A 26,173-nucleotide genomic window follows, 5' to 3' on the forward strand; every position below is an offset into this window, starting at 1 on the left:
TAGAAGAAAAGAAACTTTTAAAGTGTTTTGATGTGGATGATGAGAGCCAGATGTTTGGCTGGCTCAGACGGAAGCTCAGCTCCTGTCAGTTTTGTCCAGGGGTACAGACACTGCAATGCTGTCACCCACTGGCAGGGCAGACTCAGCCCTCAGAAGTGTTTCTCAGATCAAATGTGAGGCCTCACAGCTCAGTCTCTGGCCTACAGCAAGAGCCACATTCAGCCAGCTGCTATTAGGTGACACCAGCAATTCATTTTTTTTAATGACAGCACCTTAAGGCTTAAGCCTTCTACATATAATCAGTCAGTGTTGTGACTGTGGCATTGCCACTCAGGTCTGAGCAGGTGCTGGGAGCCACAGCAACACCAGCAAGAGCTCAAACTGCATCCCCAATTTCCTAACTGGAGGGAAAAGGATCTGACACACTTCTGAGGCTTCACACAGGACACACCAGGGAACAGCCATGCATGGGAAGGCTCTGATTGTACACTCCCTGGAGAGCACATGATAGTTTATCTTAAATCCTTCTGAGCAAACCACAAGTAAAGACAGGGCACAGAAGGAATTCTTCACAGGAAGCACTTTAGATACTGGAGCAAACAACTAATGTTGCATTGTTGACAACTGAGTACAGCAAGTACATCAGCATTTCACATTTTTACAGATTAGCATGACCAGTTCTGGGCCAAAGGCCCAAATCAGCACCAAGCAGACCCTGATGTTGGGGATGAAGATGAACCTCACCTGTTTTCAACAGACCCCTTTGTTTCCTCTCAAGATCACTAATTCTGGGTTGGCAGAATTGAAAGGACTGCTGCACATTCAGCTTAAGCTTCATGATTAGCAGATCTTGATGAATTTTCCTCCCCCCAGCCTTCTCTTCAAACTGAACAGGCACAACTATTCCAATCTCCCCTCATGGAGCAGCCACTGCATCCCTTCATCTTCCCCTTCACCTTCCCTGTGACTTCCACTACAACCCCCTGCTCTTCATGTGTCAAAGACTGTACACAATTCAAGATATGGGGGTATTACCATTGTTTACAGGAAAAAGTATGTAATTTTCCATCCTCTCCCTGATAACATTCAGTATTCTGCTGGCACCTCCGAACACCTCAAAGAGTTTCAAGGGGAAGGACTCAAGGCAAATCCTAGGAGCACCAGAGCACAAAGCTGAACACAAGGCTGCCATGGTTTAGTTTTTGGGGGTTCCTCCCACCAGATTCATTACTTTACACTTGCTTACACAGGGATTATCCTGCCTTTATACCTGCCTGCCTCATTTAGCTGAGTCCTTCTGGCAGTGAGATTTTCCCACCATCAGCACAATTTGACTACATGAAACAGGTAATATCACCAACAAAACTGGAGACTTCACTGTTCATTACCTTTTCCAGGTCACAGATAAAGGCGCTGAATAAAACCACCTCCAGCATCATCTCCCATAGCTCATTTTTCCAACCTGAAAGGTAATTACTAAGTCCTACCCTTTGCCTCCTATTCTTGCTACTCCCAGCAGCAGCTTTCCTCACATCCTGTGTCAACTCAGTTTATTTTCTTCAATGCAGAATGTTATCAGAAACACCAAAACCCAACTTTTGCCCACTAAACTCCCCCTACATCCATGCTTATAATAATCTCAAAGAACTCCAGCATCTGAGCACAGTCCCCATGCAATCAGGAATAATCTCCACTAGAGATTCTCTGCTGTGCTCATTAACTGTTTGTTACAGCTGTGCTGGGTTAACACCACATTTTAAGCCTGAAGCTCCTTTAGCTACTGTGTCCCAGTCTGCTGACTCAGCAAGTGCTGGATGTCCCTGTCTGGGGACAGTCCCAGCACTGTGCAGGATCCAGGCTCCACCTTCCTGTGGGTCATGTACAGTCAGGCACTGCCGACAACCCATCAGGCACTGCCTGATTCTCCTTAGCTGCTCACATTCCATCAGCTTCAACTACCCCTGAATCACAAAAAAACCAAGAATTACCAGCACAGGAGGCTTTGGGGGAAGTTTCTGTAGCTCTTTGTGTAGCTGATAAATGTTAGCACTTCCCACATAATCAAGGTAAGTTTGCCAACCTTATGAGTGAAGTGATAAAACCAACAGGATCAGATAAAATATTGAAGCTCCTCCTTTCTCAGAAAGGGTCTAATTCCTGAAACAGCTCCCTGCTGAGCGCACTGCAAGCCACTGGGAATTCTGATGCCCAGAAAGGAACTATAGCTCCTAAAGAGGAAACAAGAGCCCTGCTGCAAAATAAGTGGTTTTACCCTAGACAGGCTTGATTAATAAATATACACATCCCACCTGACACATACTTGGGGCTTTATAATCAGTTACATACAGAAAATAATTTCCACATTCAAAAGATTGAACATTTTTTACAGAAACCTATTAAGAATCTGGTTGTGCTGTGAACTTGTCAGCAGACAGTTTTGCTTGGAGGTGTGTTCATTGTTCCTTTCCTAACCCCAGAGACAACCCTACAAGGCCAGTATAAAGTCCCAGGTGTGCCAGTGGGATGTTCAGCAACCTAGGTCTGCCATCCCACAGCAGGAAAATCCAGGAGAGGAGGGACAGCCAGATCAGAGACTGGGCTCCACTGAGCTACAACACCCAAAGCAATCAGTGGTAGGAATTCATTTAACAATCCATCAGGAGGTTCAGGTATCTGTCACAGACACCATTTCCAGGAGGCATTAATTTCTACTCCTTCCTAAGTACCATCAGGGAAAGTTTAACATTCAAACCTTTGCCTGCCATTTTTATTTCATCTTGGTCACCTTCAAAAATTTAATTTCAGTCATGGCCACAACAAGAAACAATCCCAGTTACCTTCCATAACACTTGTTTTTTAACCACCTCCCAGCATAGCTTCACATGACCCTTGGTAGGAACTTCCTTCACCATCACTTGCCAGAAACAAACCAAAAGACAAATACAACACCTGTGAAAATGTGAACTTTTTTTAAAAAGTCAGGAATACCACTTTGCACTCTGAATTTCAGCCAGCTGTCCTGATCCCAGGCAGCCCTATTTCTGCTTCCTGGCATCTCAGTCCTTCTCACCTCCCTGCTGTTTGTGGGATCTCCTCTGCCCTGTGGGGAGCTGGTTTAAACAAGCACCAGGAAAAGCAGCAGAGCCCTTAAAGCAGTTTTGTTTTATTAGCAAACCACATCCTCCTACTCAAGGCATAAACACTAGATGCCTACAGTGCTAATCAAGATCAGACAGACATGGGAAAGAAATCCTAGAGCCTGTACAGTTGGATTAGAAGCAGTCTGCTAGAGAGGCAACACTTATTTTAGGCACAGACACCACTCAGAGGTAGTGGACATGTTCTGGAAAAGCTCTCCCCCCTCCCAGCAAGTGTCTTTTCAGGACATGAAGGTGCTAATGGCCTCAGGGATGTCCCACCACTCTAAGGTGTTGAAAGTAGCACTTAGAAAGCAGCAGTCAACACACGAATTCCTGTCATCAGGAAGTCAGATATTCCTAAAGTGAATCTTGCAAAGGAGGTATTTCCAGCCTCAGAGCTAGAAAAAAACACTTCAAGGGGAAATGCCTGTTTATAGGAGATTTGCAGTATGCAGATCAACTTCCTTGGCAAAAATCAGCATTTAAAAAGCAACAGGAAGTCAAGAGCTGGTTAATACAGACATTTGCAGAAGCAGTAGCTGGGTTTGATTCTTCCTGTGAATGTGGAGTTTGCTGTATCAGAAGACAACAGGAAAGAAGGAAACTGGTAAACTAAAATCAATTATGTTGACTGTCCTATTTAATCATAAGCAACTCTAATAGCAGTGTGGCCTTTCAATCACTAAACTCTTTGCAGGAGTCTCCACCTCACCCTCCAGTACTCAGACAAATCTTGACACCAACAGCTGTTAGCAAAATAAACCAACAGGACAGTTCTCCTTTTTACCCTGATGAGCAACAGCATTCCACATTTCCCTCCATGCCCACACTCCAGTGAAGCAGATGGTCACTTTGTTGATTTCATGGGTTCCAGGGACAACCCCAGGCTGCCTCTCTCCTAATAAATGACCATTTATAGATCCTACATCCTCTTCTACTGCAAAGCCACCTGCAACAGGCTTTTACCAGAGGAGTCCAAGGAAGTTACTCACCAAAAATGTCACCACCAACATCTCCTCCCTAGAAAAGAGAGAGGAACATGTTACATCTCGTGTTTCATAAAGCATTTTCCTATTCTATGGAGTGGATAATCCTCCATGGTGTGACCATGGTGTCTGGGCACAGTGCTCTATGTGGCATCACATTCTGAGCCACAGGCACTTCTGTAGCAGCAACAGGCTCTGAGGGACAGAACCCAGAGCAGCACAGTGGGCTCTGCACTCATAATTCTGCAGACTGAAATCATGAATTTGTAAGCACCATTTCTTAGAGACTGACTTATAATTTAACCAGTTCTTCATCTGCCTAACATACTTCTAGAAGTTGAAACAGATATTGGAGTAATCCTGATGACACGTGGCACATTTGTTATTCCCACAGTGAAGGACAGAGGTGAGTAAAAACACTTTATTGCACAGAGCATCCCAAATCAAGCAGCACTGACAGGATCCAGAATATTCCCACTGCCCAGCAGGAAGGGTAAAAAAAATTACACTGACAGCAACAAGCAAGAGTGGAGCATCCTCTGCTTTCTACTCTTTGCATTTATCTGTTACCAAGGCCAAGAACATTTATTCTTTCCAGGGTATTTAACTTCATTTGTGAAACACAGATCAGTTTTTTTTTCCCTGATGTAGTTTCCTTCACTACATAAAAAATTCAACATTCTTTACATGCTGAATCTGGTTGCAGGCTGCAGCTTGACACCAAGATAGGGAGTCTCCCAGCAGCAGCTAAAGGTCTCCAAGGGCATCAGGCTTATCAACTTTCATAGATTTAACATTGCTAATTACATAGTGAAACTGCAGAAATTGGGATTTAAAAAAAGCACAGAAACTGACACAAATGTATCACCTTAAGTCCCCAGCTGTTTGCACCTGAATTACTGCATAAAAGTAAAGTGTTCCACAAGGGAAGAATCTGTTTGCAAAGCTAACTCACAGTATTTAAAACAATTTAGAAAGAATTCGACTAAACAGTTAAATTTAAAGCTAAGAAGATACCACAGAAAATACACTCTCTTATATTTGCTAAATTGAAAAAAGATATTTTTGTAACAAATAACAGTTTTGTGACTTAAAGCTAAACTAGTACCAAAAATGGGTTGTGATGCTTGATGTCACCTATTATCAAAATAAAACCTAAGATAAAGGGTGCCTGTTACAACATTTCAGATATTTATCTACCCAGTTCTTTTCAGAAAGCCTAAGGCTGGAGAGTTTTAAACAAAATTTATTTTTTCCACTTTGTTCATGCAAATACAGCTTATCCTACATTCCTAGGGATCTAAGTTCAGAGAAATTACTGGTTTTTTACTGAATTTACTGTGTTTCAAAAGAACCCCGTTTTTCCCATTAAATGTAATTACACAGCTAGCAAACTTTATTTAACACCATTTTACTTAACAAATTTTACTTAACTATAAATTATGCTCCATATTGCTACTAGGTAAAGAGTTTATACAGAAAATAACACACCTGATGATAATATTAAAACAAAAAAATCACTAGAACTACTGAGGTAAGAATTTGCTGGGATGTGAACCCAAGTTTGTTGTCAGACCCACACAGAGTCTGCTGTAGTAACTGTTGTTTGTGAGATGTTTAAACCCACAATCACACACAGAGCTGAAATTAGATTTCACATCACTTCATTACTGTCTCAGCAGTGAGGTGGGTTAAGAGCTCTACAAAGTGGTCCTTGTGAAAAATCCAGCCCTTCCTTTTTTAGCATACTGGAAGAGTATCAGATGGAAAGGGGAACCTTCATGAAAAAACTCATCTGAGAAAGGATTCAAATCCTACAATGCTTCCAACTGTGTGAACATCCGTGATAAATCAATCCCACACAGAGTGTGAATTGTCCATTATCAGGCTCTTTGTAGTCAAGTACTGACCTTGGGATCTACGAAGTCTCCACAGTTTGCCTCAGTTGAGTTTGTTCTTTGTGGTCCGGAGGATTCACAGCTGTCTCTGGTTTCACCTGGCTTAGCCCCTACAACCAGAGATTGAGTCTAATCAGGTTGCAAAATAAAGTTAATGTAAAATTAGATCATAAATAGTCACAGGTTTGGGTACTTTGAAAGAGGTTTTACTTTGAAATTAGAGCTTTACCATTCTAAAAAGTCCTGGGTTTAGATAATACCTCAGAAATTATTGTCTTACAGCAGCACCCCATGCAGTGAGTTTCATTTAAACAGATGGAGTTTGGGGTCCCAAGGCCACCCATACTGGTGGCGCTGTGCAGAAAGGGAAGCTTAAATCCAGTGTGAGAACACGAGGCTAAACCTCCTCTGATTAATCAAGACCAAGCAGTGCTACTCCAAACAGTAAGACACAAGCCCACTTGTGTGACTGAACTTGGAGAAACTGCATCCAAAATACAATTCTCTGCTTGCAACATGTCGAATGCTTGCATAAAATAAACCCTTCTGGAAGAAAGTAATGAGAAATAAACAATTCTCTGCAAGAAGACATCATTTATAACCCCGAAGTACCAAGTAGAAGGGAACCCTGGTTTCCACACCAGCCACCAGCAGCATCAGGCTGAGCCACAAAATGAATCAATGGCCATCAGCAGATGTGGAAACAAAGCACTACAGCCTCACCTGCTGCTTTAGCCCAGGAAGGTGGGTTCTCCTCAGGAGTTCCAAAGATGCTGGATGCCATTTTGTTCCTCCTCACGGGCTGTTCTTGGGGCTCATCAAAGCCCAGGGAGAAGTTGGAGCCGCCGCCGGGAGGACGCAGCACTCTGTGGAGAGAGGCAGCTTTACACCCTGTGCCAGCCCCCACTGCACTCCCAGCACATCACTTCAGCCATCCAGGTAAGCTCCTGCCAGAATTCCATCCTGGCACTGTATCTCCACTGCTCTTCAGTGGCACTTACAAAAATAAAATGCTCTCGTGCTCTGCTTGTGCCCTTGTTCCATCCAGTATCACACCAAGGGCTGCTCCCACCACTCCGAGCCAAATAAAAAATAAAAATAACTATGTGGGCATGTCAACTTCCAGCTTTCTTAAGAGTACCCTGGGAAGGTTCATTTTTAATCATCAAACTGGCTGCACAGCAAAGACTGAAGCTTGAACCAAAGGACTGGCTGCACCACTGATGGCTGGGTGCTGCAGCCTTTATTTAGATTTGTTTCCTCAAGAAAAAACCTTTAAGTCTGCAGCATGCTGCTGGTCTAGAAGTAAAAGTTGAAATTAAACAGCTTGGAGTTGACTATTATTAGGAGAGACACTTGTATAAAGCTCCAGATATGTAACCTAAATCTAACAATCTGCTCTTAGACACAAAAGAAGCCTGCTCAGTACTTCAAGAGCTTGATTGCAGTCTGCTTTCCAACCTGCAGAACCCAACCAAAATGAACAGCTGCAGCAAAATAAATCTTGAGACATAAACTCCTCCTGATCTTATTTTCATAAGCAGGAGATCTTTTGTTAGCTGGAGAAGCCAGACATAGCTGGGAGAACAAAACTGTGCATGAGAACTTTCAAAACTCCTAGAGAGATGTAAGGACACCAACAGAACCTGGGGCTTCTTGGCTTTCAAGACCTCCAATACTCCAAAATTAATACCAGGACAAACTAAGGATGGTGCACACTTCTTAACAAATAATTTAATAAATTGAAGTTAGAACATGAAACAGTACCCAGCTTGTTAATGCTCCAAACCTGGGAATTCAACACAAAGAGCATGCCAATTGTACAACTCACATCTTGGGAGAATTTGTGCCTGTTACATTCCAGCTAACACAAAAACGCTTCTCCAGCCTAGAGAGCTCAAACACCCCAACAGCAAGGGAGATTCCTAAAGGTGTGTGACATAGATATTTACTGTTACATAACCAGAAAAATACTTTCGCTAACAAATTTATTTTTCTAAGAATTACTAATGCTCAGCTGCTAATGGGAGGATCCCAGCAGACTGGAGAGTATGTTTTATTGTGACTTGTTTTGTCTGCTTTCTGAATCAAGATGTCGTGTAATGGTCTTGAATCACTCCTTTATCTTTTTTTTTCTCTGAGGAAACGTATAGAAGGTTTATTTTTGCAGTTATAGCTGTTGCAGCTACTAATCTGAAGAACAGTCTGTTCAAAGCAGGGCTTGTTCCCAAATCTTAGATCTCCTCTTTTTACCACAGCAGTGAAACCAGTACTCTCTTAAGGGCACAACAGTTTCCACTGACAGACTTAATGACATTAACAGAATAGGCAACTGAAGGGGGAAAAATATCCATCACTCAAACTGTTCAAAATGAATATTCCCTTTTACCAAACTCAGGTAAAGGCTGACAGATTTTATTAGAAGCCTCTCACAGCCTCGAAATGCTGTAACCTGATTTATGAAAGCCAGATTTAACACTTCAAGCAATGAAATGCTGTTGAAATTCCACCTGATACCCAGCGATGTCCACCGAAAATCCACCCACAGCACCAGCAAGAGCTCTGGCAAAAGGTTTACCAACAAGCTTTGTGACGATTTTTTTTTTCCGCTTTAAAAAGCACCCTGGAACGCCAAAAGGGAACAGGAAGCATCCGCTTTGTCAGGCCAAAACCTTACTGAAAAAAGCCACGATAGCGTGGAAAACGACACGATCCTCTCCAGCTGTGACTCCCGAGACCGCGGGTGCCCGTCCTAGCGCGGTGCATCTCCTCCAGACCAACCTGCCAAGTTTTCTTTGTTTGCAGACAGGCTCCGCTTCGCCCCCGCCCCTTCCAGCCCCGGGTCGCCCCCCGGGAGCGGGGCCGCGGCCCCAGGGAACGGGCGGCCCGGCCCCGAGCACCGGCAGCTCGCGGACCGACCGGGCCCCCCCCGGCAGAGCGGCGCGGGGCGGGAGCGGGGGCCGGGCAGCGCAGACAATGGAGCCCGCCCGGCCCCACCCAGCCCGCGGCGGCTTCGCGGGGCCGAGGGGCGCGGGGGCCGCGGCGATGGGGGGAGACAGGCGGGCGGAGGGGCGCGGTGCCCCCCGCCCCCGCGCCGTGGCTGCGCGGCGAGGCGGGGAGTCGCCTCCCTTCTTTGTTCGGCGGCGGCGGCGGGGCCGCACCGAGCGGCCCGGGCGGGTCTCGGCAGCCCCCGCAGCTCCTTCCCCCGGCACGGCGCGGCCCCGGGATGCCCCCACAGCCCACCCGGGTGTGCGTGGCCGCCCCCGCCTCCGGCCAGCCCGCCCGGGAGAGGCCGGGAGGAACCGCATACCCACAGCCCCGGCCCGGCCGGAGCCCCCGCCCCAGCACCGCGCCCTAGCACCGCTCCGGACATGCCTTCCCTAGCACCCTCAGCCCCACCGCCCTCTGGGTCCCAGCGGCCCTCGAGGCCCCCGCAGACCTGGAGCTGTTCCTGCCATTGGGGTCCATGCCCGAGAACGTGGCCGTAGTGGTCATGGCGGAGGGGTCGGACCAAGGGAAGGGCTCTGTACAGTGACGGTCCCGGGGACAGAGCTGCCGACCACGCCAGCCGCTACCGGTGACAACTGCGGCCGCCGCCCGCACCGCTGCAACATTTATACACACCGCAAGCCTTGCCCACCTTCGGCCATCTCATTGGGCGGTTCAAACGCAGTCACGGGTTCTTATTGGGCAGCGCCCTGCCATTCTCCCACTTGCCCCGCCTCTCTGTCTATTCCGAGGCCCCTAGCCTCACCGCTAAGAGCCCATTGGTGAAGCACTACGTCTGCTCTGCGGTGATTGGCTGTAGGCGGTAGCACCTCTTGTTGCTGATTGGCGAAAGAGCTGTCGCTCACCGCCGGAGAGCCGTGATTGGCTCAGCCGCACCTCAGGCCAGACAAAAGTCCCCGCGGCGCTGCTCCTGTGACGGGCCCCGGGAGGGGCCGGGCCGTGTGGGAGGTCTGGCTGTGCCGTCGCTCCCTCCGCGATCTCCGCATGGCTCCTGTCCCCACAGACACCGCCCAGGACACACCACCAAAGCGGCCGCCACGCTACCAAGCCCACTCCTGGCACCCCCTTGGCCGCGCAAGGCCCGGCTCCCTCACACACGTTGCCGTGCCCGGCCCGTAGAAGCCCCGCAGGTGCCTCAGAGGTGTCATGGAGCAGCTCCAAGGTACCGGGATGAACCGCACCGAGCCCATGGCGGTGCGGGAGGGGTTGGCACAAGGCTGTTGTAGCTTTAGATGTTGGATCCGACGAGGGCTGGGACACAGCCAAGAGCCTGCAGGGCCATAGGCCTGGTGGGGAACACCAACACCTCAAAAATTATGGCGGAATAAAATAACTTGCAGTTTATTATTTTGGATTATTGCATGAAAATTGAGTTCCAGCACAGCTAGTGCAGCTGGAGTACAAGCAGCAATGCTGCTCACCTGGCTGTCAAAAGCACTAGGCTGCACATTTTGGGTCGTGCATCACCTTCCAGCCCCTGCACAAAACTCACGGGACAGACTTTAAACCACATGTTGGCTGCTGGCCCATCTGTCACATCCACCTTTGATTTGGTGACTTGGGGCTCCCTGAAACTTCCACAGACACAGATGCCTTCCTGATCACAACCTTTACTCCAAAACCTATGCATCAGCAATATTATTTCAATGAACACTTGCCTAAAGGAGGGAGAAAGGGGAAAGAAAATCCATCTTTTCCAGCTACTTCTGATAGTTCCACTAATAACAGCCCTTAATACCCCTAAAACACTTTCTAGAGAAAAGTATTTTTTTGGTCTGGAGAACACAAGGATTGTCTATGCATAACATGAGTTGTCCAGCATCTGAATTAAATACCAGCCTTAATATTAACACAGATCATGAAAGATCAGAACTGTTAAATGTACACAAACAGGACCAATGTATTATTTTTCCTAATCTAGGATCCATTTGAAAAATACTGTTTTGGTTTGGTTGAGTCTTTTTTTTTTTTTTTTTAAGCTCCAACCACTATTTAGATCCCCAGGGAATTCTCTGTTGCATCACATTTTTGTACAGATAGATTAAAGGGAAATTTTAAGTAACATGACACAGTTGTTTTAATTCTATTATCCCTTAGGCTTGGGTATTAAGAAGTCAAATGATACCTACCTGCACACAGGTAAACATCTGCTCTCTCAGGAACCTGCAGAAGTATTTTGTCATCTAAATGCTTCTTATTCAAACCCACAGGATTTTACTCTTTAATTTGTACCCCTGAGACACACACAGAGCCACTTTTTAAAGTCAAGATGAAGAAAAACCTGTTCCCTATGACACAGCCAGTTTTCACACAGAGCTTTAGAATTCTAAACGTTAAGTGTTTCCGAGGGGCCCCACTGATCTCTCACAGGCCTGGCTGCAGGGTGGACCTTAAATAAAAGCTGCTTTTCTGATTATTCATCCATTACAAGATGAAGGGGTTTATGAAGATGGCTACAGAAACTGGGCTTAGAGTCCACCACAGGATGGTGACACTTGACCAGAACAATTCTCAGCAGCTGTCTGAAAGACTCAGACACCAAACAATTCCACCTGTTGTTGAAATTCCACCAGCAAGGAATGCACAATGCATTGAGCATTCTGGTAGTCTGAACAAGACTCCAGGAAATGCAAGGGTTAGGCAAGGAGAGATACCATTGGTCTGAGAAAAGCCTCAGCTTGGTCATCTTTCTGTGACCAAGGGTTTCTTCATGCCAGTCTCTGCTACTTATAGCTGTCACAGACAGCATCCTTTCTTTATTCCAAGCACAAGGCACAAAAAAAGAGGGTTTGACTCAGGTTTCTCTTGCCCCCATTCACAGCATTTGTTTCACAGCTGAAGTGCCAGCTAATAAACAATCCTTGCCTCAGCTGGATTTGTCCCTGTCAGATTTCTGCATCTGGAACGATGCACGGAGGTTCAGTGGAATGTGGATCCTACAGATCCTATGGCTTTGCACAGAGCTGATGCTGTTGTTTGCAAGAGTTGTGAAAGTTGCTCTGGTACCTCTCTACTTCTTCAGGAAAAGTTCCCAACAGCCGGTCACTGTTTGGGATGGGGATTTGGACCACAGTGACCAGATTCCTCTCAGAGCTCTGAACAACACAAAAAGCAGGGTGGCCAACTCATGCTGCTGTTCTTGCCTGGACATCCAACACCACCAAGCCTGGTTGTGTACTCCAAAGTGTTTCTCCTTCCTGGGAAAAGGCAGGTATGCTGGAAGGGGAATCACTGTCCCAGTCTTGTTTTGTTTCAGTTTTCTTATTTTAGTGATCCTTCAAGAGACCTTGCAGGCATCAGATGTGCTTTGATGGGATCCATGTACTGAAAGTGGGGAGTGATCCATGGGTGCTGAAAGTGGGGAGATGTAGGCCACCAAAACCAGCACAAAATTTCACCACAAATGGTACCTTTTGCATCCATTTCCCTGAGGAATATTCCTTTCCAATGGAGAAACTCCATTTGTTAGTTGGGCTTCTACCACCTTAGCCTTTCCCTTCTCCAAAGTCATCCTCATATAGGGATTGTTTAAACCTACAGCTCTTCCCAGAGTCCCCATTCCCACTGCAGCTCCTCACTGACTCACACACATCCCTTGTCCTTCTCCAGCGCCTGCTGACCTTCCCTTCTGGGATGTCTGCTGACACCCAGCCAGCACAGCCCCACCTGCCCCACCTCACCTCTCCCATGTAAACTGAAATCCTTCCAGGACAAGGGAAAACTCTTCCCTTAAACGGGACTTCAACCATTCCATAAACACCGGGTGGGGCTCCCAACACCTCCATGTTACAGTAAGATCACCATCCCATGCTGCTAGGGAAGAAACCAGGAAACCCCTGGAATTAAGCATCTTGGAGGTCAATCAAAACTGAGAATAAGGATCAAAATTCCATCTTCCATTTATCCTCACACTCCTACCTCCTAATCACCCAGGAGAAGTGCTGTACCACCAATTCCTTCTGCCACTAAGTCCTAAAAAAGCAAGACAAACTAAAGGATTGATTATTCCCTATCAGAACACATTGTCTGGAAACTCATTACAGACAGAATGAAAAAACCTCAATAAACCAGAGAATTGAATGCATTAATTATGCTGGTAATATAATTAATAATAATCCAAGTTATGTAAATGCTTTTAGATTAATACTCCACAAGAGTCCATCACAGCAGCTGACACACATGTACTGAGGCCGCTACCTAAAATTCTAAGAAAAATACTTGGATTTATTGTTCACATGATGACCAAGGAGGTATCTTTTCATCTTTAGCTTTGAAAACAAATTGCTGTTCCTTAGAAATTCAGTTACTTCCAGCTGGCTGAAGCCTAGGAAGTCTTCTCTCTTTCAGCCAGTCACATTATGCCTTTTCATTAATGTTGCAGTAAGAGACACAATAGAACCAGCATCCACCAGGCAAATGACAGCACTTACATTACACTGACTCGGAAGTAATGAAGGTACTCGAAAGGAAAATTCCTGCTGGAAAACCAACTTGCTTTGACCTTAACCCTTGCAGAGATGCTGTCTCTGTTCTGATATTGCAGTTGTCTTGAAGCAGCAATTACCTTAGTGTTACTTCAGGGGTTTTTCTTTTGTTAAAAACACCTCCATATGCCAGCACAAGAATCCCTCTCATGTTACTATTTGGGAGTATTTCCTTACAGTCCTGGCAGCTTGGAAGATTCCATGTCAGAGCAGCCTTGCACTCCTCATCCCCTTTTGAATCAGCACCTCAGGCCAGTTACCACTGACCCCCACAGGAGCCCCTGGGGTGGCTGTGATCCCCACTGTGCAGATAAACAAAGGCATTGATTTTCAGGTGTCAACCACCCAAACCAGCTGTGATTTCCATGTGTCATTATCTCCCCTGCACATGAATAAAAAATGCCTTACTTAAGGTACCTGAGAGAATTTTGGTTACCTATTTTTAAATAACTGGTCATGTTCACAACTCATTTGAAAGACTAAAACCCCAGGACAGACTGAAGGGGTCCAGCCATCCCCTAGAACTCACCAGGGGACTGTATCCAATTATAACTTACGCCATACTTTTTCATTTAAAATATTAACTAAATTGCATGGCAATCACTTTAGAATACATTATTTGAAAATTGTGGGTAATAATGTAATTTTCCCAGGCTCTTGAAAGATCTCAGCTGTTTAATAAAACATGAAGAACTTACCTCTCAACTAGCCTGACAAGACCTCTTTGCCCAGTTTTCCTTTATCCTCCAACAAGTGGACTTCCAGAAGTCCATGTGGCTGCAAGTGTAAACCTAGGAACTGCCACAAACCAAGCCAAGCAGGAAAGTGTACTCCAAATAAGTTGATTCAAATTGTCCATATCTTTGTACTCCATACCACTTCCAAATCATCACCCCCAGCAGCAGCTTCCCCAAGAGGCAGTCGCAGTAAAACCACAGAGGGTTTCAGCAATCAGGAATCTACAAGTAAATCTGTAGCACCACAGGAGCAGTACAGACAAAAACAAGTTCTGACATAAAGAGAGTATTTGCAAGACCACGCAAAAAGAGAACTATTTTCTTTTTTTTTTTTTTTAAAAGGACTGTATTTCTGCATTACTGTTACACCAACGTGTTATATATCAGAACCAGAATCAGAAACCAGCCAACGTTAGTTTGCTACACTAATGGAAATTCAACATTTGAGGCTGTTGAGGAACTAAGTCACTGAAGTTGAGATATTTTTTGTAATTACATTAAAAAAACAAGAAACTATCTCAGAAAACAGTATTTAACACTTTTTGGCTGGAGTCACCACCTAACATAACACCATTCAGCATTGTTAGAGGAATCATTTCAGGAACATAAGCAAGCCCAGGTAACAGCAAAAAGATGAAAAGTGGAGGAATGTAGGTGAATGCTGCACATAAGTTCATGACAGATGAAGTAACACTCGACTGATTCAGGAAATGAAGACGCTGTTTTTAAAAGCTCTTCAGTACCTGTCATTTGACTTCTGCTGCCTCAGGAAATAAAAAGTACAAGGCAAGATACAACAGGGAGCTTTGAGCTTCACAATCTTAAGTTGAGCTGAAAAAAATTGTATTTAAGGAGACCTCACCCTTTCTTCAGAAACTAAAGCAAGTCCAAACACCTTTTTTGGCCAAACAAGATAAAGACAGCTTTCTCCTGGGAAAAGTCTTGGCATGACACCAAGTTGAAAGAATTTTTATACACTGATATCAGAAGTTTAGCCAGCTTAAAAGCCAGAGATTCTAAAGCCAAAGAGCAATGTATTCCACATGTAACCTAGGAAAGATGTTGAAATATATTCCCCCACCACCCTCTTCTTCAAAGTAGATTTTTCTAGGCCTTTTAGTCTTGGATATGTAAACATTTGTTCACAAGAAGGAATTTCAATCCTGCAAAACACCACAGAAGTCTACAAGATACATCCCACAATGAGATGTAATCTGCTTGGCAGTAGCATTTCCTTGAATTAAAACAAAGGTACACAGTAGATTACATTCTTCAGCTACAGACTCAAATGCAACTGCAAAAACAGATGTTAATTTTCTCTGTATCTCAATTAGATGGAAATAATGTAGTATCAAATGTGTTATTTCTGACAGAAGACAAATAGATCACAACTCATCATCTCAATGCACACACCCATCATTCTGCCACAAAACTTTCAGCTCAAGGCAGGCACAGGCCCCATGTGTAACAATCACTCCTTGAATTAACTGTTACAAAAACTACCACCAAAGAGTGGCCTCTTCTAAGAAGTTTATACCTAAAAAGCATTAACTTACTATAAAATATTGGAACATTCCTAGGACATCAGAGAATGCTGTGGGGCTGTGGTTTTGACAGGTATATAATCTTCCATGAACGTCCATTGATTTCACTCCAACCTCTAAACTTCCCCCAAAAAGTTAGCCAAGAACTCAAGAATTGTGGAAAAGATTTGTGAAAAACACCACCATCACTGTATCTCCCTTCAGTACTTCCAGCCTCTTTCCCTCTTCCAAGCAGAACAGTAGAGTGGGGTAAAGCAGAGCTTGGAATCTCCACCACCATAGCTAAATACACCCAAAAACAGAACTCAATTTTTTATTTTTGCTTTACATTTCCAAGTAGCTCCCATTTGATACCATGGTAAACTGAATGGTTAATGAAATTATTTGCTCTCTTTAACTTGATGTTTACATCAATAAGCATTCAAATACAGAGTCTGAAATAAACTACTGCAACAACAATATTGATGCTTCTAATAAAGACTGACAAGAAGAGCTCAACCCAAAGGCATTACTAAGTAGTTCAGTATTTTGCAGTTTGCCTAATCAAACAGTTTTAGCTTAGCAGAACATTCACAAAAAATAAAAATAAATCAAAATAAGAGAAAACTGACTTCTATTTCCAGTTCAACTGCTGACTGACAGACCTCAAGGAAGCCTTTCTTTTTTTAACAGTCTTCTGCCTAGACAGAGGGGACTATGTTTACTTACCACAGAGAAAGCTGAGATTTGAGAAGCATAAAGTGCTGCAGAGAAAGAAATGCAGCTGCTGAGTACTATTACTCCACAGAAAAAGAAAGAAAACTGGTTATTTTAAACAAGAAGTTTATTTAAACAACAAGACGTTTTACTTGAAGGGAAAACTACCTAGGACTTTTTTTTTTCCTTTTTTTTTTTAAAGAGTAATTTACCCCTACTTAGACAGAGATTGCTCTACATGTAACAGCTACGTACAAAAAAGTTATAAAATTGCCCTTGGTTTTACAATGATAAAAGAAAAACATTGAAATTATCCAATCAAACAAGGTATGCAATGTTTTTGTTTTTGAACAGTGAGAGCAAAATAACTTACTGGAATATAAAGATAACTCGGCTTATTCTGTGATTCTGTAAAAGTAGAAGGAGCATGCCACTAACGGAGAGAGGGGCATTTTCACAGAACCAGTTTGTTTTCCCACCCCATCTCCATTAAATGTTGATCAAAACATACCATTGGCCATTTAGTTAAAAAAAAAATATGCATTATGCCTGTGCACATCACCAGTTACTTTATGTACAATAAAAGGAATAAGAAAAAAAATCAGAGAGAAGAGAGAAAACTATACTGCAGTAGTCAGGATGTGGCTGAACCAAGTCTCATTTTTCTAATTGTGAAGTGTCGCCTGTGGGAGCACAGTTCTGGAGAGGAAAGTAGCAGGTTCTTTTTTGTGTGTTTGTTTTAGTAAACTCCTCCTGTTTGCTGCTGGAACACATCAATTGTATCTTCATCCTCCATTTCCAACTGCAGCAGAAAAAAAGAAAAAAGGGCTTGCAACTCTTCTCACATCTCTACAGCACCCTGGGTTGTTCCTACAGTTCCTGACTTTATGTTTTCCTTTTATGCAACTTAACCGGAGAAGCCCCACTCCCCTCCACCACCACCCTTTTGTACATTTAACAAAACTCACTAAACTCAAAAGCAGAGAAACTGCACAGAAAAAAAAAGCCAATTGATAACTGTTGACCTAGAATGAATTCTAGTACTAACTTCAGGGTACACTGTGTGACTCCTAAGAAGCAGATTTATAATATTTGATTTCTGTTGCCTGCTTTGCCATTGCACCTTTGTTCTCCTATTTACTCCCTCAGTTTACCTTAAAACATTGCCACAATTCCAGTTGGCTGCTACTGCTCAAATGGCTACAGCAATGGGGAAGCAGACTGGAATTAAAGCCTCTGCCCAACCAGGCAGTAAAACCAAGGATCAGCAAGCACGAAAAAATTAAAAACACTTGGCATATAACCATGTAACAACTGCCAGCGAAGAACAGCAATACTTCATTAATATAATTCTCTTTTTTCACCTTAAGTTTTACAGTTGATATTCCTGGGATGTTAATGGCACCTCCTGACAAAATCTGTACCAAAACTGGAGCTCCTGTAACTAATTCAAGTTATATTTCTAAACAGACTCAATTGCTGCTCAGGAAATCAAACTGGTCTATGCCATTTACCACAGCTATAAACAGACCAGTCTAAGCTTCAGCAAAACATGGATGGAAAAGAAAAATCATCCTGTTTCCTCAATTATCATTATTGCAAATTAAAAAGTTGCATACATTGGTGCCACAAGAGGCACAATCTTTGAAGCAAGAGCTTGGAAAATTCTGAACTGAAAACCAAAGTCTGTTATTTCATTACAAGCAGTTCTGAACAGCAGATAAAACTATCACTTGGTCAGGCTGATAAAACACAGCTCCGTGCAGCAGGACAGAAAAATGCTCCAGGGCCACAGGGAACCATTCTGTTCTTGAAATGGCCTTCTTTCAAACACTTACAGACAACCCAAACTTCACCATATTCATTAATTCCATGCTACTGAAACAGCTTCAGATCACAAACAACAGAAATTACTTCTGTATTACAAATGCAAGCTTGCAAACAGGAACTCTCTGATAACATCCTGGCAAGCTACTATATAAAAAATAAAGCCATTGCTTCAAGAAATCTCAATTCTTAACTTACCATCCTTATCTCAGAGCCATGAATCAGTAAAGTGAAAGTTTTACAGGACTCACCATCTGTACACGGTACTCAATTTTTCTGTTTTATTATTACAGTGATACAGATTTATTATTCAAAACACCAAAAGTCCTGGACTCCATTTCTAATTAGCCTAAAGCAGTTACACCAAAATAATGGTAAAAAAGATCCAGTTCTATCAGTAATATACACATTTACGTAAGTATTTGATAGGAAACAGAAGCATCAACTCCTGCAGCAAGTTTGAAATAGTTCTTTAGCCTTGCTTATGCTGTTTACCTGTGCAGGTGTGTCTGTTTCATTAATTGGCTGCCCATCGAACCGGAATCTGATTTGCCTCATTGACAACCCCTGGACAAAGAGAAATAACACAAAGGGAAATAAACCTGATGTAAAAGTACTGCAGCATCATCATTAAAAGCCACCAAAGATTCCATCCTTACATCATGCCCTAACTTTTAGGCATTTCACTCCAAATCCCTGCAATCTGTTTTGTATTAAACACTGCATTGTGTCCAACAACTCATGAGAAGCAACAGTGCCCCCACTGACTAAGTTAAAATAAAGCCATATCTGCTACACCCCAAAGGCCAGCAGCTTTATTGTGCTTTTGAGTAATTCACTTAAAAACTAGGTGCAACAATCTAGGTAAAAATGTCCAACAATTACACTCAACACTCCTTTTTGATCTTCTCCAAAAACAAAGGTATTCTAAACTATTTCTTCCAGAAATGCAACAACAAAATTAGTCTTCAGCAGCAAAGAGTAAAAAATGGGAACTTTTTGACCCCAAATTCCAATAATAAAGAAATCAATGTATCAAGTTTTTCCATGCACAAATGGAAAAAATAAAGGAATTTTCTACTTCCAGACATTAGCCAGTATTTTGGATAAGCATTTCTACCACACAATACTGATTTTACTGACCTTTTCCATCCCTAGAAGAATATCTCTCATCCTCACCTGAGCCAATAGACTGAAAAATGTAACCTGGGAATAACAACCAACCTCTCCTACGGATAACGGCAGCTCCAAAATCACCAGTGAGTTTTCCAAGGTATTGTACAGCACCACCCGTTCTGCAAAGGCGGGTCAGTGACATTTGGGGATACAAACTTCCTTTCCAGTTCTATCCATTCTCTCCAGAGTATCTAACTATCCAAGAGCCCAATCTGGTTTTGAAGCCTATCCAATGGATTGCAGGGTCGTGCTTTGGCATCTCTGAGTTAGAAGAGAAGCCTTCATTCAGCCTGGCAAGAGCGGATGTTACACACAACAGAAAACAATGTAGTAATTATTTCTGAGGAGTAGATTTGTCAGGAAAAATATTTTAATAAATGTGAGTAAACTTTTTTTATTAACTTTATGGTTCACAGCAAAATGCCTTCTCCAGCATGATCAAGACACTGCAGTGTTCTCTCAGAACATCATCTGGTCTGAGGAAGTGTGTGGCTCAGTCTTATGGCAGCAACACATTTCTGCACAGCAATATTTGGTTTGAGCCCTTTTCTCTGACATTGTGTTTCTTGAAACACATTATTTCCTATTCCCAGAGTATTGTTTTTGTCCAGGTTCATGACAACTTTATGAGCTAAATAAATGCTAGCTGAAAACATACTGAAAAACTGTCCTTTGGTGAGCTTTGTGTCCACAAAACATGAAGTATGGTCCACAGATGATTTTTTCACCACTTAATCACAAATAGTCTTGATCTTCTCAACATGTCACTCAAATTTAGTTACTTCCATTTTATATCTACTACACACAACACATGATTATCATTCTTTATAGCTGCTAAGCTCTCTATCACCTCTCCAGAATTAAGGATTTAAGTTGGGGTGTACCTAGTTAGGTAAATAAATAAATGAATAAAATCTAACTTTTAGAGACATGCAGAACAAATGGTTTTTCTTCAAAAACATTCATCAAAATTTCAGAAGTAAGCACCTAAAGACAAATCCACATCTACAAAAATATTCTTTGGATATTTACTAGCTAAAAACTAAGATCAGAAAAAATGTCTCCCATTCTCAAGATTTACTGATGTTTTTCCTCCAGTTGATACCTGGGGGGCTTTTTTGCTGGCTTTGGTTTTGTTTTTCTTTAAGCAGAGTAAACATTTTGGCAATCTAAGACAATTTGGAATATTAAATTTGCTTGCTTCAAAGTAACTAAGAATGAATGATACTTTTTTTTTTTTTATGCCAGGACATATGGACAAATAACCAATCCTCAAATTCCCTGAAAGACAGATATAACTGCACTCTATGACTGGAAAGAGCAACATAGTGATTTGCAAAATAGAACAAGAGTTTGTATGACTGAGGTAGGAAAAACAAACTCACAGCTTCCAACATTCACTAATTTCTCCACGGAACACTCATACAAGAACACATTCACATGTTCAGCAAGACCTAATTTTTCCTGTCTTTACTTTTATTCTGCTGTGGCACAGGGCAAACCGAAGAGGTTTTACCACTTTCTATGTGAATCACAGGGGTTTTTTCCCTGGTGATGAAATAGCTGCACCTGTATCTTAATACTGACTTTATTGTATGCAATAGTATCCTTGAGTATTTGTGTTTTAAAAAATTAAAAATTCACGAATTCTGAACACTTTTGTAGAGCTAGAACTTCTTAAAGGCAGACAGTCACTAAAAATATTGTGGATAACAGAGACAAAATTTCCCTAATCAGGAGCTTCAGAAGGAAGAGTTCCATAGCAATACTCAAACAGGTGTTTTTAAAACTTGCAATAGCTGCCTGCAGCCTCACGGACTGGCTGCAGCTGCCACCACATCAGCAAATACATGGGGTGTGTGTGTCTCTCAGAAGATTCATTTGTCAACCAGGACACAAGAGAAAAAACAAAGCTCATCATTAAATGTACAAGCTCCTTCTCAAGGTATCTTCTCATCTCAGTACAATTAAGCTAATAAATCAGAAGCCAATGACCAGTCCAAGAAGTCACTGAGAGCTATAAAAATCCCTGATTATCACTTAACTCTCTCTCTTCTAAATTCATCCCAAACCCACCCTTTCCACACGAATATTTCTGAGCACTAGAGCAGCAGTTACCTCCCAGAAGTCTCCACTTATAAATACAGATTTCATAGATGACAACAGATCTTTATTTCATCCATTTCCTGCCACAACCCTCTCAGTCCACCCAGTAACAGACCCCAAAGACAATACACTTCACGGCACAATTAGTTTCTGTTAAATCTCTATCATTTTGTGTATTTACTTTAGTTTTAAGACTTTAACTGTTTTCCTCTATACCGGTGGAGAGCAGCTCTCCCCCAGACACCGTTCTCCTGACATCATACCTGTCGTTCACAATAGGCTTTCATTAGTTTACTAAGTGGTGTGTGCCTCTTAATCTTAAACTGCACCACAGACCCATCTTGCCCTGCCACCTTCAGATTAATGTGGTCATTGTTTTCAGTCTTCACTCCTTCCTGTGGAGGAAATAAAAGAAAAAAAATAACCCACACTTTTTAAAAAGGTATGAAACAAGAAGTTAACATTTTACCGAAGTGCAACAGGTTATTGAAAAGGAGGAAATAAAGATATTAAAGCTGTTTACTGACTTGAAACCTTGAATTAGGGAATAAAGGTCAGCACTCTTCAGTTGAAAATTTAAAGGAAAAAAGCCACATACGAAAAAAAATCTGATATTAGCTGTCATTCTGCAAACTGGAAATTCAGCAATGAATAATTACCAGGCCAGGCATTCAAAACAGATGAAAAAAAAAAAGTTATTTCTATCAAAAGTACAACAATATGCAACACCAGTGCTCCCACTGAATGGAATTAAGTTACCTGTATTTTAACTATGATCTGTTATAGCTGATTTGTGTTATAACTATGTTCCCAACCAGCAGCAAGGCTCTTTCTCATTGCACCTCAAACTTTTTCCTACCGTTTGATGTCCTTATTAAAAAAAACTTTGCAGATACTTTAAAGGGCCGTGTTTCAAACGGTGATAAAACCTGAAACGGCACAGGTCTCCTCCTTCAGAAAATGTTTTTAAAAACTCCACATCAAGCAGCCCGACCCTCCCGGAGCGGAAAACTGCGGAGGATCAACTTCCAGCTCCGTCCCTCGTGCTCTGGCCAGGCCTCAGGGCAGAGGGACGGGGATCGGGGCTGTCCCGAACCCCCAGTTCCAGCTTTGTTTCCCTCTTTGCTGGGAGCCGGGTCCCGCCATGTGTCAGCCCGCGCGCGGCCCCGCGCCCTCCGCCACTTCGAACTCGGTTTGAAAATAGTGTGGGGGAGGGAAAAAAAAAAAAAAAAAAAAAAAAAAAAAAAAAAAAAAGGAAGGAAGGGTGAGGGGAAAAAAAAAAAAGGCCGAAAAAAAGGCAAAAAAAAAAAAAAAAAAAAAAAAAAAAAAAAAAAAAAGAGGCAACCCCCCGGCGGCGGCCTCTGTTAATTCCTGCCGTGCAGAGCGGAGCCCCCGCGGCCCCCCCCGGCCCCGAGCGGGGCCAGAGGCGGCACAAAGGGGCCGGAGCCGTGCGGGGACCGTGAGGGCAGCGGCTGCCGAGGCAGCCGGCGGGGATGCTGCGGCCGCGGAGGAGGAGGAGGAGGAGGAGGAAGGCAGCAGCAACCGCCTCCAGACCTGCCTCTCTCCCCGCGGAGGGCGGGAAGGCGGCCCGGGCTCGCTCCCCCTCTCCCCGGGGATCCCCCGCCCGCCCCGGGAGCCGCGGCCTCGGCCCCCCCCACCCGCGCAGGAAAATGGCGCGCAAAGGCGGCGCGGGGGCTGCGGGCCGGCGCTGCCGCCTGAGGGGCCGAGCGCGGCGGCGGGAGCTGCGGAGCGCGCCGGCCTCACCTTGGGCTTCTCGTCGGCCATGGCGAGTCGGCGATGCGGGGGCGGCTCGGAGCGCGCACAAAGGGGGGGCAGAGCCGGCCGAGCGCGGCGGAGAGAGGGAGAGAGAGGGACACAGAGAGAGGGGAAGGCGGGGGGGGCCGGGAGCGCGCACGCACGGGGCAAGGCGCGGCCCCGCGGCTGTGCGTGCGCGCACCCGCAGCGCTCTCCCCTCCCCCCCGGGCGCGTTCCCGCCGCCCATTGGGCCCCGGCGCGCGGGGAGGGGGCGGAGCTAGGCCTGGGCGGGGGGGGTGAGGCGGGAGGGAGGGGGAAGGGGCGGTGGAGGGAGCGCGCGCGCGCCCCGCGGCCGTTACATAACGCGGCGGCGGCGGCGGGAGGGGAGGGGCGCGCGCGCGCCCGTGGCCGCGCTGCCCGCGCGCTGCGTGCGCGCGCCCCCGCCCCGCCCCGCGCGGCGGGCATTGTCCTTCGCAAAATGGCCGCCGGGCCGCCCTCAGCGCCCCGCGCCGCGCCTCGCACCGTGCCCTTCCCGAACAGAACTTCCCCTAGCCATCCCCAGCATCCTTGGCCCCCTCAAGTCTTAAATCTCCTCAAAACCGCTATGCCGCCTGCCACAGCCCCCTAGTGCCCCTTCGGTGCCCCTTCAGTGCCTCACACGCTGTTCTTCTCACACACACCTTCCCGATGGAACCGGCAGCCCAGGGAGGTGGTGAGTCCCTGTCCCTGGAGGTGTTTAGGGGAAGAGTGGACGTGGCACTCAGTGCTATGATCTCATTGACAAGGTGGTGTTGGGGCACAGGTGTGGATCTCACAGGCCTTTTCCGACTTCGTTGATGCTGTGGTTCTGTGATCTCACTCATCTCTGCCTCATCAAATCTCTCCCTCCTGCTTGTGCCCCTCACTGTGGTATGGAGGACAATGATGGTGTGGCAGACCTCTAAAACCCTAGGCCGTCTCTCTGAGGAGGGGTTACCCTGGGAAGGATGCCATGTCTGTGAAGGAAATGAGCATCTGCAGCACCCCAACAATTACTCTACATAAATCAGAGCCACCAATGATGTGATTTCTTAAAGTTCATTCCAATGGAAGGCAGGAGGAAATTCTCAATAACTCTAGAGATTTCACGGGTTCACACAAAACAGTTCCTGTGCCTTTTATCATCAGCATTACACTTGCCACCATCATTTGTCAAATGCTTCTCTATATCACGTAGGTGGAAAAGAAACTTCACAAAAATTATCCCTGTCGATCCCCCAGGGATGGACTTTCCAGGTGGGCATCACTCCACAGTGGCGCTGCTCCATGTGGGAGCACTCTGAGTCATGACACCAAGGTGGCTGTGTGGTCACACACCCCCTGCTCCTGGCAGGACAAAACTTTCTGCACCATTTCAGAGATGTTCCTTGTCCAGAATAAACTGCTCACATAGTGAAATATTGACTGAAGAGAAACTTCACTTACAGGCGAAGCTGCAGACTTGCTTTTCACTGTCAGTTCTGGTCCCTCTGCACTGCCTTTGTCATGTTACTTCACATTCCAGCTCTCTCCTTCTGAGCACAGATTGGATTTTTCCTGCCATTTTCTGGAAATTGCAGAAGAGTAACACCAGCTGGGGAGAGGAAGCTGAAGCCAAACCTTTATCCGAGTCCCCACGTGAGAAAATGGCACAGCCATGAAGCAGGTGGATGTCCCAGGCAGCCACCTGAGCTTCCACAAAACATGAGCAGTGGTCTTTTAAAATTCCTCATAGTCCAAAATTTACCCTGAAATTCTATAGAACCTTTTAGTTTTAGTATTTTACTCCTCCTGAAGAGTCTTAGTGAGTCCATTCTGAAAAAAATCCCAGACACAGACATGTTCAGTTTGACCCAAGAAGGCAACAGATGCTGTTTCAAATTGTGACTGCGATTCAAAGAGATCATCCTTTGAGCTCTGCTTTCCACTCCTACCTCTGTGAATTTACTTGATTTATCATCAAAAGATCAATCAGTTGATCCTGCCTGTTTTGTCTGTGTTTAATTACTCATGCTATTATGTTTCCATTTGTTTAAGGTACTGGGAGGTGAGAAGCACCCTGACTGGGAAGACCATGTACTTCTACCCAAATCCCCCGTCATATGTGATGTCTCAGGCTCCTGTGATCTCCCTTCTCCTTTCATTTGAGCTCTGAAAGTCAATGGGCAACTTGGTTTGGACCTTCTCAATTTGATCATCACCCCTAAGAAGTACAACTACTGGTGAGAACAAGGAAACAAAGCACCTTAATCCCCACCCTTCTATCTCATCCATGGCTTTTTAAAGCAAAACTACAAACCCTTGGGATACTTCACAGAACTGAAGATGAGTTGTGATTCCAAATGGACCTTAAGTTGTATTTTTAGAGATGATGCAACATTACAGAGAAGTGTGGAAGGGCATCATAGGGCTTGATGGTCCTGTTCTATTTTGTTCTTGTCACTTCTTCTCCCTCCCTCCTTGAAGATCCCTGTGCTGCAGGCCCAGGAGGAGGATTTGTTGGGGAGGTGGGATGAAACTGGCCAAGGCCTGAGCGTGGCATGAAAGAACTGAAGGGAGGAATGGCACCAAGTGAGACACACGTTAAGGCAGCATCACAAATAGAACAAGTGTGCTAAAAAAGACAGGCAAATACTCTAGAATTGATGAGAACATATGGGAGTTAGATGTGCTTAGAAAAGCTGAAAATGGCTTCAGCTGCACCAGTACTGGTCTTACCACCAATCAAACAGATCCCAAATCACAGAGCAGGTTTATACAAACCTCATCTCTGGGTGGCTTTTCTTTTTACATAGCA

At 44.5% G+C, this 26,173-nt stretch overlaps 2 protein-coding genes across 4 annotated transcripts in view; both read right to left on the minus strand.

Annotated features, from left to right (window-relative positions):
• JPT1 (Jupiter microtubule associated homolog 1) overlaps positions 1-9,621 on the minus strand; it is a 26,172-nt gene extending 16,551 nt beyond the window's left edge. For 2 of the 3 annotated variants that reach the window (XM_038156925.1, XM_038156923.1), the window contains exons 1-4: positions 9,464-9,621; positions 6,748-6,890; positions 6,037-6,134; positions 4,133-4,160 (exon numbers count right to left, since the gene is read on the minus strand). In XM_038156925.1, the coding sequence (XP_038012853.1) occupies positions 4,133-4,160; positions 6,037-6,134; positions 6,748-6,890; positions 9,464-9,519 (325 nt within the window). In that variant the 5' untranslated portion in view covers positions 9,520-9,621. Of the gene's footprint in view, positions 1-5; positions 3,714-4,132; positions 4,161-6,036; positions 6,135-6,747; positions 6,891-9,463 lie in introns of those variants that run through there. The other variant, XM_038156924.1, reaches the window with a different exon arrangement.
• A 6,460-nt stretch (positions 9,622-16,081) lies between these two features.
• SUMO2 (small ubiquitin like modifier 2) lies at positions 16,082-23,626 on the minus strand. Its single transcript, XM_038156872.1, has 4 exons — positions 23,368-23,626; positions 21,867-21,998; positions 18,817-18,888; positions 16,082-17,296 (listed from the first exon to the last, which is right to left on the minus strand). The coding sequence occupies exons 1-4, from the start codon at positions 23,386-23,388 to the stop codon at positions 17,234-17,236; spliced, it is 288 nt and encodes a 95-aa protein (XP_038012800.1). The 5' UTR covers positions 23,389-23,626; the 3' UTR covers positions 16,082-17,233.
• Positions 23,627-26,173: the final 2,547 nt, after the last annotated feature.

The sequence above is a fragment of the Motacilla alba genome, chromosome 18 (assembly GCF_015832195.1).
Source record: "Motacilla alba alba isolate MOTALB_02 chromosome 18, Motacilla_alba_V1.0_pri, whole genome shotgun sequence".
Lineage (NCBI taxonomy): Eukaryota > Metazoa > Chordata > Aves > Passeriformes > Motacillidae > Motacilla > Motacilla alba.

Coding starts and splice junctions, on each gene's coding strand:
- SUMO2 (XM_038156872.1), bottom strand. CDS start 23,388: ATGGCCGACGAGAAGCCCAAG. Junction 18,889..21,866: donor AAGCCTATTGTGAACGACAG/GTATGATGTCAG, acceptor CTCTTTGTCCAG/GGGTTGTCAATGAGGCAAAT. Junction 17,297..18,816: donor AAACAGACACACCTGCACAG/GTAAACAGCATA, acceptor TTTCTGCTGCAG/TTGGAAATGGAGGATGAAGA.